Raw genomic sequence first — 16,461 nt, 5'->3', positions numbered from 1 at the left:
GCAGTGAAAGCTTTGATGTTAAAGTTATTTCATTTCTAAAGATACTATCAATTAGGTTCAGGTTATGAAGACTGCTCATTCACCAATACCAACCATGAAAGCTCCTTCAATTTGTTTAAAAATTACACAAACTGACAAGGAAAATTCACAGAAATGTATCTATACAAAAATGCAGCATCTTGGGTAAGCATAAGAATAAAATAAGCCTACATTAGACTGGCAAATGTATATGATTCGTGTAAAATTCAATTCCTTTATTAAAGCTTCATTACACTGACACATAGGGAACACAGGGAACCCAAAGGTTAGACAGATGATTAGGGAAAAATAAATAAAAAAAATAAAATCACACAGTCTACAAGAAGCTAGTTAAGGCTTCAGCCTTCAAGAAAGAGCTGGCAGACGGGAGAATCCTCGTAACATGGAGAATCATAACAGGCGTGATACAGTTGGTATGGAAGATGTGAACAGGGACATGTAAGTGCAGGGACTGAAAGCTGCAGCCAAAGACTAAATTAACAGCATGTACTGATCACAAAGGACACTGCTCCCAGCAGTAAAACCAAAGGATGTGTTTTTACATCATAACCCAAAGCCCTGCTCTCCAGTAAGATCACAGCACAGACTCCCATGAGCACAGGACCATGCACCCCAGCAGCAGCAGAAGGGCAACAGGGCTGCGGCGTATCACATGTACCATCCTTCTCTGCATCCAACAGGACACAGAGATGACAGATGTATTCCAAAGACATATGTAAGACAAGCAAAAGCATAAAAATTTGGCCTGAGAATGAAGGAGGCTGACACAAGTAGCAGCCTGAGGCAAAGGGCCGCCTGTAACAGCTGATGTTTTTCTTATTGGCTGGACTGGAGTAAAAGCAATCCCATCATCATCTAAGAGCCCACAGAGAGAGCTTACACAGAGCAATGGACACCAGGGACCTTCTCTGGCATGGCCAATTTTCCTACCACTCTCTTGGTCCTTGGCACTGGCGTCTCATGAAGAGAATAGCAAGCCCCATCACCAGAACTAACACCACAAGCAACTGTCATCTGCAACAGCTGCACCAAGTAGCTCCTCTTGGAATAAGGCTACAGCAAGCAGCTACAGCTACAGTTTCCATCCTTCTGTTTATGTTGGCGATTACCTTAAAAGCTGTCCCAGATGCAAATTAAGTTAAAAAGTTTCAATGCTGCATAGTGCCAAATGTAAACCACTAATTACTTTCAGCTAACGAAACAGACAAGATCGACTTAAGAAGGTAATTTAATATTTCTCCCATTATCAGACTGGCCAGCCTGCAGCCATACTAACATAAGAGCGATGCTAAAAACAACTACTATTTGGTATTTATGAAAATGAACAGCTGAACTGCCTAGCCAATGTGCGCTATATTTGTCTTGAAGGTCTATCCCATCTTTTTATTTACACCACAGTTACCTTAAAAGATGTTCAGGATGGAGCACAAGCTGAAAATCTTCACAGAATATCTATTTTTAAAACGCAGATTTGCAAAACATTGTGCAACTAGAGCTCCGCGCTTCCTATGCACAGCTGCATTTTTTCCTGACAGTGCTTCAGTGCAGGTCCAACCACAGAATCATAGAATCTTATTAGCTGGAAGAGACCTAGAAGATCGAGTCCAGCCTTTGTGCCAGCCCTATCAACCTACTAAACAATTCCCCCCAAGGCAACACCCACCCGTCTCTTAAACACATCCAGGGTCGGTGACTCAACCCCCTCCCTGGGCAGCCTGTTCCAATGGTTGACAACCCTTTCCGTGTAGAAATTCTTCCTAATATCCAACCTGAACCTCCCCTGACAGAACCAGACTTAACTGGTCTTTCAAAGAGATGCTTTATTTTCATAGAATGACAGCTCAAAACTTTAAAGAAGGAAAAAAATGTAGCTAAAAAAATGGAATAATATTACTTGTCCAGAAAGGATTCTAAAGCGTTTATTACTGCCAAAGTTTCTCTTCATATTGATGACAACATCTCAACACACTTCAACTTTTTACAGATAGAAAGTACATCCAAGTAACATGAAATACACTGCTAACAGACACCCTTCAGCTGAGATCAAATTTATATGAAGCAACACATAGCTATGCGGGCACGCACACAACTTGTTACACATCCATAACCGGACAATAGGACATTGCCAGTAGCAGACAGCCAACTCAGACCTTTACTCCCATAATTTGCTCGATCCAGTTCTACACGCAGTCCCTCAAACAAACATAATAGCAAAATTCACACTGTGAAGAAACAGAAGTAGCAGACCAACTGCTCATTTTTCCCTTTATCATACTTAATCGTTTTATACTTTACCTGATCAAGAGCAAGCCCCTTACTAGAGAGTGACAAAACACTCATCTACACAATTAAGATACTCTAAATATAGAGTCAGATAAGGAGGTGTGCCTGATCTGCCCTATTTAAACACCTGCACAGTTTGTCTTAGCTGTAGGTATGACACCATGTTGCCTTAAATTAGATACTGCAGACAGAAAAGATACTTGATGGAAGCACATAAGTTTTTCAAACCCATGGCTCTTCTCATTTCTATGGTTATCTTAACTCAGTATACTGTAGTTATCAGGCTTGAGTTAATCAACTGTAGACATCACCCAAGTTACAGAGTCACTTGATCATCAGAATAAAACAAGCTAGTGTACAGAGACTGCCTTAGGACCCAAAAAGTGGGTTAGCCACGGTCCTGCAGGACTGTGGATTTGCCAGCTTAAGGAAAGTCACAGCTCTAACAGAAGCAGCAAGTGTTTTGCTAACCCACACGCTTGTCCAAGCTTAAATCAAGGGAGCTGTTACCATAAGATGAGTGGTAAACCATTGGCTATGTGTTCTCAAGTAGCCTGACAAAAAGTGGCTTCACAGAAGAGACTTCAGACTAATTTGCATGAGGTAGCTATGAAAAAGACCTGCCTATAAGAGTGCTCCCAAAACAGCAATATTAACATTTATTTTGCAGAATCTAAGTTTATTGATGGATTTATAAAGTTATAAGCACCTCATCAAACAGCTAAGTGAAAAATGAAGGAAAAAACATAAAAAGGATTACAGGCAATAATGCAGACAAAAATTGCTAATTCAGGACAACAGGAAAAAAATTAGGTAATAGTCAGGAGGGAAGAAATCAAGTTTACCAGAGACACAAAGTTTTGCTTGAATGATCTCCAGCGTTTTTGGTGGTTGTTTGTTTGTTTGTTTTAATTTCCCAGATGGCATTTTTAAAAAGCACACCTTGAGATTCTTACTTATATTTACAAACACTTTGGGGAAATACTCTCCCTTCTATATCCTTTAAGGTCTTTCCTCCCAGTAGCTGTTAGCTGCTGAAGAGAAAGCAGTGCAGGAGGATGGGGAGGGAGGGGAGAAGGTAAGCAGATCCAGATATATGTAAGTACAATAACTACTTTGCAGGGTTTCTCAGTATATGGAAATTCAAATTCCAGCTTTAGTGCTTTAAAAAAAAAATAAAGAATCTTTGCATAATCAAAGACTCCCACAAAGCTGACGAGGATTTCATAGTATCCATGAATTTCAAACCAGATAGTGTAAGAACAGTAAATGCTGTGTTTTCGTCCCAGCTCAAGAATATATTCCTAAAATCAAATCATTTATTCCCAGAAATATGGATAAACAAAAACTAAGGCATATTTATTGCAGACCTAAAACTAGATAAGGGTCTTGGCATAAAATAGCCAGAAAAGAGAGAGAGTAAGATTTCACCTGATCTTTTCAGTTCCAAAGACAATAAAAGTGATAGAAAGAGCCAGAAATCATGGAAAAGCAGTTTTCAAGCAGAAGTCTGCTGAAATCCTGCTCTCTGCTTCAATGCAAAGAACATCTGTTCTAACACTATTTTGAACCCTGAAACATAATTCACATTCGATACTAAAGCAAATGCTTGGTTCATGTACTGGGCATTTACTCTTCATATCTGATACATAAAAAAACCACAGAATCATATATGCAATGCAGAGGAAAAATGCAGGCCTTGAAAAAACTTAAAGAACAAAGTTATTATTTGCATTTAAATTGTTTGTATTACTTAGGCTTTTAAGTTTGCTCATTTTTAAATTAAAATGCATCATTTCCTTACCTTGCAAACAGTCTCTGTATCCCAGGGTAAGATGGTCCTCAGGTCAATGACTTCACAGGACACACCAAGCTTTTCTTGAGCCATTGCTGCCACTTCTTTGATCACATGTACCTGAAAAGACAATGCACTATCACCAAGTAAGCATCTAAGTTTAGTTTAAGAAGTTCTAAACAACAAGTACTGAATGCACGCAGTGATTTATTACCTGCATGTTTAGTATCACAGAATCATAGAATGCATTGGGTTGGAAGAGACCTTTAAAGGTCAGTAATCTAATAAGCATTACTCAGTTCATTCTTATTTACCAACATTATTCCCAGTATTTTAGCACCACTTCAAAAACTATCTTCAGTGAACAATCATTGAAAACAAAACTGTTGCTTTCTAGAAAAGTATCTTTCTGCGAACAGTACCAGCTCTCACTATTTTATATTTGTAGTCAATTTTGATTTTTGGATAACAACTCACATTATCCGCCACAAATATCTCGGCAAAAAGTATTTGCTCACGAGATATGCGGGTAAAAAAAGAATTTCTCAATATGATGTTGGCAATAAATTCTGATGTTTTCCTTAATGTTTGAACATTTTATAATACAGGTTTGGACTGAGGCAGATCAAGTAACTTCAAGGCAAAGGTCAGGGGTTGAAGGACAAGAACCATCCACAACAAGCAATTTGGATGAGGTCATACCAGTCAGGAAGACAACAGAATCTAAAAATATATATAGACCTGGTCAGGCAGTATCAGTTGCCTGAGGGTTAGAGAGCATATTAAATACTAGATATGAACAAGAAACTATGCAACAAGATTAAGGATTTAAACATCCATCTACAGATTGCAAATACGAATAGTTAAACACCAAAGGACTGTTTTAAAAGGTAAATCAGTACAACTATAATGATAATAATGATAATAATAGTAATAAAGATAGCTTGCAGCATTTTTGTTTACACTTCTAATACATCTGTGGCTGTAATAAGGTTTGAGAATTTTTGACATGACATATGGGGTGGGTGTTTTTGCTGTTTTTCTGATGTATCAGTGAGAACATTTACCAAGTTCACAGGGGATAAGGATTAGTTTTCGTAGAATCATAGAATGGCCTAGGCTGGAAGGGACCTTAGAGATCATTTTAATCCAGCCTCCCTGCCGCCAGGGACACCACCTCTCGACTAGATCAGGCAACACATGGGGACCAAACAGGAATCGAACCCACGACCTTGGCGTTGTTAGCGCTACGCTCAACGGACTGAGCTAACCGGCCCCCTGTGTCCATAAAACGCTGAGGGCAACTGAAGAGAACTAAAAACCTTTACTGCCCCTCATTAGTACCGTTGAGAAAAGCAAGCATTAGGCAAACCCGCTAGAGCAGCAGCTGCCTAACAAGGACCCAATGTCCCAAATTACACAAGAAGTTACCAGTGAGTACGTGCAATCCCTCTGCCTCTCAGCAATAAACTCTGGACTGGTTGCACATTTAGCCATTGAGTTCTGAGTTCAGCACCCGCAGCACAAACTCAGGGAATACATTTGATCAGCAGAAGCCTGACAAATCTGGAACACGCTAGATTTACTGTGTTTGTGCTAAGCATCTGTCCCCATGCTGTAGTACACAGCCACACCCATGGCTTGGTCAGATCCGACATCTGGATTAGGGCTGCACATCTGTCCTCTTACTATCCACATCAAAAGAACTGCCCATCTTAACACTTGGCCTACATTTTCCAAGCTCCAAAACATGCAGCTTTTTCTGAAAGATGCGTATTGGGTTTGCCTGGCCAGATTTTAGTGGTGGGGGGACTGTAGGGGTGGCTTCTGCAAGAAGCTGCTAGAAGCTTCCCCTAAGTCTGACAGAGCCAGTGCCAGCTGGCTCCAAAGACGGACCCCTCGCTGGCCAAGGCTGAGCCTATCAGTAGTGACAGGACAGGAACGCCGCTGTGAAAACATATTTAAGAAACAGGGAAAAAAGAACTGCACCACACAACAACTGGCAGAGAGAGAGAAAGGAGTGAAAATATGTTAAGACAGCAAGGTCAGTGAAGAAGGCAGGGGGTGGGGGGGGAGGATGTGCTCCAGGCACCAGAGCAGAGAGCCCCCTGGTGTGGTGAAGACCATGATGAGGCAGGCTGTCCCCCTACAATCCATGAAAGTTAACGGTGGACCAGATGTGCACCTGCAGCCTGTGAAGGACGCCATGCTGGAGCAGGTGGATGCCGGAAGGGAGCTGTGACCCCATGGGAAGCCCCCACTGGAGCAGGTTGCTGCCAGAGCCTGCAGCCCATGGAAGAGAGGAATGCCCACGCTGGAGCAGGTCAGCTGGTGGGACTTTTGTGATGCTGTGGGGTCTCGCGCTGGAGCAGTTTCTCCACCTCAGACTCACGTTGGAGCATATTTCCCTCTGCGAGGTGTCTGACATTGGGCAGTTTGTGATGAATTGCCCCTCGTGAGGGGACTCACGTTGGAGAAAAGTGTGTGAAGATTGTCTCCCATGAGAGGGACCCCACAACAGCCCCAGGGAAGAGTGAGGAGTCCTCCCTCGGAGGAGGAGGCAGCGGTGGAGACAACATTGGATGAACTGACCGTAACTCCCACTCCCTGTGCCCCTGTGCCGCTCGGGGGGAGGAGGTGGATAAACTGAGATTAATATTTTGCCCAGGAGGAAGAAAGGGATGGGGGAGGGTGGAGTTTTTTTTAAAGATTTTTTTTATTTCTCACTACTCTTCTCTGATTTGTTCGTTAATAAACTTAACTAATTTCCCCAAAATTGAGTCTGTTTTGCCCGACACAGTAGATGCAAGTGATTTCCCTGTCCTTATCTCAAACCATGGGTCCTTCGATACATCTTCTCTCTCCTCTCCATCTACCAGAAAAGGGGGGGTGATAGAGCAGCTGCGTGGGCACCTGGCCACCAGCCAGGGTCAAACCACTACAGGATGTCACTCCAAGTTCTCTCTGCACTACTGGCTATTGGGTAAAGTCAGGATATTATTAAATCTCCATAGCCAAATTTCAAGCTATTACTTTATCAGTTCAGTTTTGGGGAATACGATGAGCACTAAAATTTGATCCAAACAGAGCAAAACTTTGCACTTTCAAAAGGGAACAGGGAGAACTATAGAAACTGTTTTCTGCTGGAGAAACGAGTACAAGTAAAGATACTGAAGGACTCTATAATTTAATATCAGTGCAGAATATCAGAGGCTAGTAGGAATAACGTACTAGATAAACTAGCCTGAGGACAAGGAAAGTATCAATATTGGTTCCACAGAAATATTAGAAAAAACTTTTTCCCTGTGAGGGTGACAGAGCCCTGGCACAGGCTGCCCAGGGAGGTTGTGGAGTCTCCTTCTCTGGAGACATTCAAAACCTGCCTGGACGTGTTCCTGTGTGACCTACTGTAGGTGATCCTGCTCTGGCAGGGGGGCTGGACTAGATGATCTTTTGAGGTCCCTTCCAACCCCTGACATTCTGTGATTCTGTAAAAAGCACTGAAGGTCACAGATTTCAAAGAAAAAAAAAAAGAAAAAGAAACAACCAAACACAAAAGGCACAACTCTAGAGATCAATTCAATACGATTGTGATGGAAATTACAACACTCCCTCCTCGAAAAGCTCCTCAGATATAATTAGGTCAGGAAAATAGCATTTTCTTAATTATAGGTTAAAGGCAATAATATTTTCTTCTGGTAGTGCCAAACTACACTCAAATTTCTTTTCTATAGTTCTTGAAAATGAGCACTTTTTAACCAGACTTTTCAATATTTGCAGATCTTAATCTGGGGAAAGAGGGGGATTGTTGAGTCATATTCTTGAACAACTCTGAAATATAACTGTTAGAATCTGTATCTATTTAGATACAGTTAGAAAACTGTATCTATTCCCATCTGTATTACATGTTCAGTGTATTTAAACTCTCTGTATAAAGGGAACTCCAGACTGTACTTTTTAAAATCATGCAGTTAAAAAATTAAGTAAATAAATAAATAAAATCTACACTTTTCTTTCAGCATACGACTTTGAACTCTCCTTTCCCATTGCCTTCCTCAGAGTCACTGTCCCATTCTTAAACATATTACTTTCATAAACATGGATATATCATTTACCTCCTGCACAGGTACCTCTTCTGCATTACCAGAGTCAGCTCCAACCAGAAAAGAGTAAAATCTTACACAGCAAAAAGCAGGTTTTGTATCGAGCTTAACATTGGCAATCATTTATTCAAGCTTATAGGGATGGAAGACGCTCACCAATTACTGTCTGGCACTTCAGCCTGAACACAACATTATTCAGACATCATCTAACCCTGAGTCTAGGCTTTGCTGAATGCCAAATTGCCCATACAAGCCTTACTCACCTGGGTACCCCAAGCAACCAGTGTCACATCGCTGCCTGTCTGCAGCACCTCAGCTTGAGACAGGGGAATGTTGTAGGGCTCCACAGGAACTTGTTCCACTGAATAAATAAAAAGAAAGGGGAAAATAAGCATTAGATTCCTTTACTGTTCAATGTTATTCTATAAATATATACACTAAAAATTTTTTTCAGTGTTAGTGCCATCTAAAACCATAGACCAAAATCACATTGGGTACTAGCCTTTAGTTCCAACGTGTATTTGTAATCAAAAATATTTTTAATTATACTGTTAAACACACATTCAGTGTAGTGTTTAATTTATGTTATATATCACACCAGTAAGATACACATATACACAACAATGATAATAATTAGGTCTGATGTACTCCAAGTGAAAATATCAGGAGCATATTTTTAGATGGACACTGCTGAGGTGGACACTGCAGTTAATTCTAATAAGCATCAAGAGAGCCTTGAAATTACACTTTAACAGCCACATAAGAGGAAAAAAATGTGTGCTAGTGCTCTCCTGATACCAGCCAAGAATGATACCTCACCATTCTAGGTCTAAGAAGGAAAAGTCTTCAGAACCTACACAGAAAGTGTCACCAAGAATTTGTGATTACAGTAGTTTTAGTCTAAATATTTTTGATTTGAAAGAAGTTATCTAGTCACCAAAAATACATCACAATCAGAGCAAACAAGAAATTAAGCACCTTGTCTTCTCTAAGATTTTTAAGGTGGCTCCACTCAACTCAAGACCCCTTTACTCGTTTTCAGATGGAAACATATTAGGTCAGTTGTGCTAGTTTTGAATCAATGTTCCAATGCTACACTGACTGGTTTAACGATTAAAACTGTGATAAAAGACGTCTATGTGTCATATTTTAAAAGAAATACTGTTCTGATCTAAAGGTGAACTTCACTGCACCAGCAAGTCAAATAAAACTTCTTAAAATAAATTCCAGTGATAAGGGGTGGAATCTTACTCAAATCTTTCTAAATATAGAAAATCAATTTACAAAGAAGGCATTCTACTTTTTTTGTTAACATATTTCATTGTTTATAATGAGTCCCTGCTCAACAAAATTGCTTCTTCAAGTTATGACAAAGAATCCTACCAACTAATAGCAGCAGGAGAAATTCAGTGATCTGTATTTTTCCTCCATTGGTGTGGTAAATCCAATACAAGCAGAATGACCTAGGGATTTTTTTCCTGGCTTCTAAGTTATAAGCAACTTTTCAATAAACCAAGTGGTGAATTATTTTTTTTATTACAGCAGATGATGTTTTATTTTTTTATTTTGTTTTGATAGCAATGATATATAAACACTATAAATTTCACAGAATCACAAAATGACTAAGGTAGAAAGCGGCCTCTGGAGATCACCTAGTCCAAGGTCCCTGCTCAGAGAAAGGCCACCTAGAGCCAGTCGCCTCAGAGCCCTGTCTAGTCAGGGTTTGAGTACTTCCATGGTCAGAGACTCCACAGTCTCCCTAGAAAACCTATTCCCGTGTTTCACCACTTTCACAGTAAAAACATTTTTGCCTATGCTTATGTTAGAGATATCTTACTTCACCTGCGCGGTTACAGAGGAGACATACATATTAACTAAACTGTTCTTCCTAAAAATGGAACAGGAATGTGTTTTCTAGCATAATTCAAGAACACATGTCCATTCGATCAAGGAAAAAAAAGAAAAAGAAATACAATTTTAAACACCATGTGCTTTTAAACGTAGCACAAAATCAGATATCTTTGCAAAGTATTATTTTTGATATATTAAAGCATCTATGTCTTCCTGTAATAATTTCTTTGAATAACAAGTGGCTAAAGGAATATATGACAAGGAAAGAAAGAGGGGAAAGGCCCATCCAGCCCTTACTCACTGCACATTATTCGTTGACAGTAAAGCAGGCCAGGCTTCTACGGATTTTGCACATGGTAAAACCCCCAGGCAAAAGAGAGCAGAGATCCTGAAAGATAATGAAACCTGCAACTAGACTAATTGGTATTGCATAACTGTCTTTTTCATGGGAGGGTCATGTGCTTGAAACCTGGTGAATGAGAACCTTATAAAGATGCCATGGGACCTTCAAGTGCAAACCCAGGCACCTCATACACATGAGTGACAGTGGGAGGCATCAGAGAAAGAACTGGAAGGTATGATACAAAACCACCTCTTTCTCTGTTTTATGCACTAAGGGAACTTAAATGTAACACACAATTACACAAAATTAACTAATTTCTTGTTATAGCTAAGTCATTCTGCAGCAAGATGTCCACTGGATGGGCTCATGTAGAATTCCTCATACTTTTACAATACAAAATTCAGCTTGTCAAAAATTCATAAGGAAGTTCAAATTTGGCAGAATTGTATTTAAATGCCTTTGCAAAAACTCCTCTCTCTGCTAACAGTGACAAAATATATGAAACTATTCTATGCAAATTCTTTCATAATAATTAATCAAACCAGGACAACAGTGTTTGTATGCAAAGCAACCCATTCATCTGTTACTGAAGATAGAATATTTTAAATCAGATATTTCAACTACAGATTTCAAATAAAGCAATTTAAAAAAGGTTGCAGTTATCAGAGAAAAAGGGTCATCACATGTTTAAGAGGCTGCACCATCTGTTGACTTTTCTAAAAGAGCAGTCTGAACAGCAGAAAGAAAACGCATGTTTTCTCATCTTACCTGTCTTGTCTCTATAACAACCACTGATGCAAGTCGTATTTATTTCTACACAAGCAATGTCATATATAGTACAATTAAATGAAAGTGAAAAGGTCAAAAAACATCAGAGTAGGTTCTCCACAAGATGTCTAAACCTGATAATGTCAAAGTGACTCATCTTCTCCTTTGATTCATAATCATTATGTGCTCTTGACACTGCACAGGCTGTTAACTACTTCTTATAAATCAAAGCCTCCTTTTTCTTGTTAATTCAGATATTTTCTCAGTATCTCTGACATTTAGAGGACGTCACTACAGCACTTTCAATAATGTTATAATCTCTTACGCCAACCAGCAAGAGAATTCTCTCTATGCATACTTGCATATTTAACTCTGGTCTTTTACCTACAAAGATTTACATTTCTTTGCTCCTTTCTAATTTTATACAAGGCAAATTAACATAGACAAAAATTCTGATGACCACTGCAAAGTTATGTGGATAACCTTAAGGGTGTCTGGACAAGGACCTTTTCAATAAGAAAGGGGACAATATGAAGAGGGAGAATACATAAGGAAGAACATGCTGGGATACAAATCTAACTAATAAATTATGAGGGAGGCAGTAACAAGAACGAAATCTACTCAGCCTCACCTATAATTAAGGTTATTGGGGATGTAGGAGTGTTCTGTTTAGTTAGATTATCTGATGAAGGACCTTTTCAAAACAGGATGATAAAGAAAAAGGTGAAGCTATAAACAAAGTATACAGAGACACCAACCTGAAGACAAACATAACCGAGACAGAGACAAAAAACAAACCTGGGCAGGAACACCAAGTGAGGGGCCGTAAGGCTGAAGGGAGTTGGGGAGGAACAGGGTGGGAAACAAGCAGAAAGAAGGGGCCAGTTGCAGGTAAAGCGGGGCTGGTAGGCATGTTTGTGTGACTGAGCCCTATGCCTCATCGTGGTGGTCAGTCCCATCTTCTTCTGAAATCACGTCCCGTGCAGGGGTGCGTGCTGCAAGGACTAAGTGCCAGCTGCTGGTGAGACCAGCATAAGAAGACGACACTGGGCCAGCAAGAGGCATCAAATCGGGGTACAGGTGCCCCAGGCCTGTGGTGTGAGCTACAGGAGCAAGTTGGGGTGTTGGCCCTCAGCTGCTGAAGTAGGAACAGCATGTCCCAAATACCAGCTGCCAGAAGGGACTGGAATGAGGCAAGTAAAAGGCTGCTTCATCTCCTGGGGGAAACATGCAGGGCTGCTAGACTGGCTAAGATGCTCCACTCCAAGAGTTTTGAAACGAAAAGAACTGTCCAGGAGGAGAAGCACTGTCATTCTCACTCCACATCCATACAATTTGTTTAGATGTGGTGCTGGGGTATGTGGTTTAGGGGTGAGCTTTGCAGAGTAGGGTTAATGGTTGGACTCGATGATCCCAAGGGTTTTTTTCAACCTGAATGATTCTACGATGCTCTATGACAACTGCTGTTCCTGAGCTTCCATAAAACAGCAACGAGTTGGCACCCTGCTTAACATTCTCAAAAAGGAAAGTTACACATCCTAAGCAAGATACATATTATCTTCCATCACTAGCACGCAACAGCCAATTTCAACAATGTTAGCAACCAGTAGGCGAAGAAGCAAAGGACATAATTTTTGTTCAGTAGAGCTGTAGTGAGTGTGGGATTTTTGTCAGTTTTTATTCTGTTCTTTTGTTTGTTTTAAACTAAGCATTAGTAGCTTCAACTCACATAAACAAGGACAGACATTCTGTGTTTTGCAGACTATCTCATCTACAGCCTATTTTCAGCTGAAATTTCAACTCTGAACAAAGTATCATGGGTAGCTATTTAGAGGCATTGCAGGGAGAAAGAAAATTCCATTAGAAGAGAATGATGAAGCTCAAATGCCTACATTAATTTTACAGACAGAAAATACTACTTTCCATTATCATCCCTGACACTTTAATTTTTCAATGAAGTCCCTATACATCCACTGTGACATCAGTCATGAAGTTCTCTGCAACAAACATGTATATTCACGTGAAGCCAGAACAAAAAATAAATATGGGTAAGAGCAATATAATTTCATTATTCAATGCCTTAGTCATCATCATTGAGATAAAGCAAAATTATTTCTTTTTTAACAATAAGGTCCCAAATCTTGGGTGGGGGTTTACTCCATATTATACATACTATACTATTAATATCCTGTCTTTCCCCTAAAAATGTATCAATGTCAAAGTGGAAGTTTGAGCGCGGTGCTGACAGTGTTCAACACCGAGGTCGCGGGTTCGATTCCCGCTCGGTCCCCATGTGTTGCCTGGTCAGTCGAGAGGTGGCGTCCCTGCCCATGACAGGGAGGTTGGACTAGATGATCTCTAAGGTCCCTTCCAGCCTAGGCCATTCTATAGAATCATTCTATAGAATCTATAGAAATCAATAACTCCTCCCACCCCATCCTCTAAAAAAGAAAAAAGAAATAAAGATAAATAAAGCAACAGAGTACATCAGATACCATTTTGTCTTCTTGTTTTGGAAAGCCTGCATGTTGCCAGCCTTAGGAAGGCCCTGTAGTATTTTAAGACGCTAATGAAAAGATAAGAAATACATATATATTCCAAGCTTACTGTGTAAGTGAATTTGAGTCTGTACTATCTTCTTTCACCTCACAGAATCAACACGATCATATGGGATACTATAAAAATTTGCTCTTCTCAAAACAATAGTTAACGTCTTTAAAATTCTTCTTTCCACCATTTATCCTTTTGTTGCTTAATCAGGTTTGTGTCTTATTGCTGCTGCCTCTGGACCTAACAAACAATCACGATGACCCTGGTCCATATCTGAATTCACGGGGACACTTTATTTCCATGGTGGAATTACAAGAAACCCCAACCACTGCCAGTAGTTTAAGAAGGAACTCTAAGAGAGATTAATATTCTAGGAGAAACTCCCAGATATCATTCTTTCCAGTTCAAATTGACCCAACTCACAAAGGACAGCTAAACAGTTAAGATTATGAACAAATGATGCCAGAGGGAAAGGTTTTCAATGAAAAGTAAAAGGAGCATGCAAGGTCCTGCACCCAGGTCCGGGCAATCCCAAAAGCACTAATACAGGTTGGGAGACGAGTGGATTGAGAGCAGCGCTGCAGAGGACTCAGTTCGATGATCATCCGCTCGATCATCGATGATCATCCGCTCGATCATCGATGATCATCCGCTCGATCATCGATGATCATCCGCTCGATCATCGATAAGCTCGATCCATCAGCTCGATGGATGTAAACCTGAACATGAGCCAGGAATGAGCACTTGCAGCCCAAAAACACAGATCGTCCGCTCGATCATCGATGATCATCCGCTCGATCATCGATGATCATCCGCTCGATCATCGATGATCATCCGCTCGATCATCGATGATCATCCGCTCGATCATCGATAAGCTCGATCCATCAGCTCGATGGATGTAAACCTGAACATGAGCCAGGAATGAGCACTTGCAGCCCAAAAACACAACCATACCCTGGCCTGCATAAAAAACTGGGAAGTTGTAGAAGCCCCTCCCTGGAAGTGTCCAAGGCCAGGCTGGATGGGGCTTTGAGCAACCTGGTCTAGTGGGAAGTGTCCCTGCCCATGGCAGGGGGGCTGGAATGAGATAATCCTTAAGGTCCCTTCCAACCCAAACCATTCTATGATTCTATGATCAAAACCCTCCCGCATAATAAAATATCGTCACTTTACAATTTAGAAATAAATCCATTCAAAATCATCTCAAAACAGAATTTGTTACCTGTCACAATAATTCCCGACACATGTTGACACAAACGTAGTGTAAATTTTAGCCTACAGCACTAAACTGATGTTCTTAGAAATTTTAAGACAGAAATGTAGGCAATGTCTCTGAAAATCAGGCCACTGGAATAGAGAAGGAAATCACAGTCTTTCAGAAACTACCAACATCATCTTGAAGCAGTGCTGTGGTTGGTTATTGACCAGCACATAAATCACATTAACCACTATTTCAGCATGTCTTCACTCAAAATTTCAATCACAAGCCTTATTTATGTTCACTAGATGATCCAATAATTGCTTTACAGGTCATGTCCTCAAGCCCAAAAACCTCCCTATATTCTCAAAAGCTGTGTGATATTGATGTGCAGCCATTCATTCCACTAAGAAAGCAAGTGTTATTCACTCTACAGTCGGTATTTGTGTCTTACGAGTACTGCGAGGAAAAAAAATTAAATAATAGGTTGTTTTAAACACAAAGGAACTTTAAAAATCCATTTGCTTCTTTGTTTAACAGGACTCTAAGACTCAATTTCAGTTACTCAACTACTTCATCTAAGTGAAGGGTCAGAGGTCTTCAGTAAATTTCCATAAGCTCTCAAAAAACACCAAACTTAAGGAATGGAATACCCTTTTGGGTACATTACAGCATACCACACTAAAAACAGTTGCACTTTTAAAAGTAAGTTGTTAATGGGAATTCTGGATATTTTTTGAAAATATAAAAGAACATAAGTAGTTTCCCTGGTAAATAGTGTATTTGTTCCTGTGTTATTCTGCTATTTTTGTGTAGTTTTGGTGTCTGCTTCTAAATCTTTCTGTTGTTACTCTTCAGTTCTCTATGAAGAAGATAAATTTACAAAAAAATGGATGCACTGAGGGAAAAGTGCTGCTAAATGGTCCAAAGTAAAAAGACAAACATTTTGTTCTTCACTCAACTTCAGTTCACACACAGAGTCAACTTACAAATTGGACTGATGGATCCAAGCATAGTTGTTATATAAAGCTATATGACATAGAAACACTGAGGGTAAGTGATGGCTTGAGTTCTGTTTTCTCAGTTGCTCATCCAGTCCTTATCTCTACATGCAAAATCGTTTTCATCCATTATCTATTCTCAGACCAGTTTTTCTAGTCCAGAAAAGTAACAACTTAACTTTTACTCAAGCACTATCATCTTCGTATTACATTGTTCTTATACATTAAGCATAATGATAGCTGTCAAAACTTTAAACCGGAAAGTTCACTATGACTATAACAAATGAAAAAATGTAATAGTAATTATACTTCCTTCCACAAAAGATTAAAATCTAAGGGGGAATACTTTCAAGATTTTTAGAAAGAAATTTTAACTTTGGGAAATGGCGATGGTGATGTTCAGTTCTTTTCAAAAAATAAAAACTTATCTGGAAACTTATTTTAGTATCTAAAGTTATCAAAAATGAAACAGTTGAACTTCTGGCAAATTTACATTGCAATTTGATCAAGTTAGTTCTAGTTCTTCTTTT

The 16,461-nt window shown here is 39.8% G+C and overlaps 1 protein-coding gene across 1 annotated transcript in view; it reads right to left on the bottom strand.

The window, feature by feature from the left end:
- Window positions 1-4,126: 4,126 nt before the first annotated feature.
- The window catches only part of BCKDHB (branched chain keto acid dehydrogenase E1, beta polypeptide), a gene marked incomplete at both ends in the record, with an annotated part of 18,207 nt that continues 5,872 nt past the window's right edge, over window positions 4,127-16,461 (bottom strand). Inside the window, 2 exons of the mRNA XM_009870920.1 lie at window positions 4,127-4,237; window positions 8,484-8,581. Of these exons, the coding sequence (XP_009869222.1) occupies window positions 4,127-4,237; window positions 8,484-8,581 (209 nt within the window). The remainder of the gene's footprint in view (window positions 4,238-8,483; window positions 8,582-16,461) is intronic.

The sequence above is a fragment of the Apaloderma vittatum genome, unplaced genomic scaffold, assembly GCF_000703405.1.
Source record: "Apaloderma vittatum isolate BGI_N311 unplaced genomic scaffold, ASM70340v1 scaffold13236, whole genome shotgun sequence".
Classification (NCBI taxonomy): Eukaryota; Metazoa; Chordata; class Aves; order Trogoniformes; family Trogonidae; genus Apaloderma; species Apaloderma vittatum.
The sequence above is the reverse complement of the archived record's forward strand: the minus strand, read 5'-3'. Positions and strand labels throughout refer to the sequence as shown.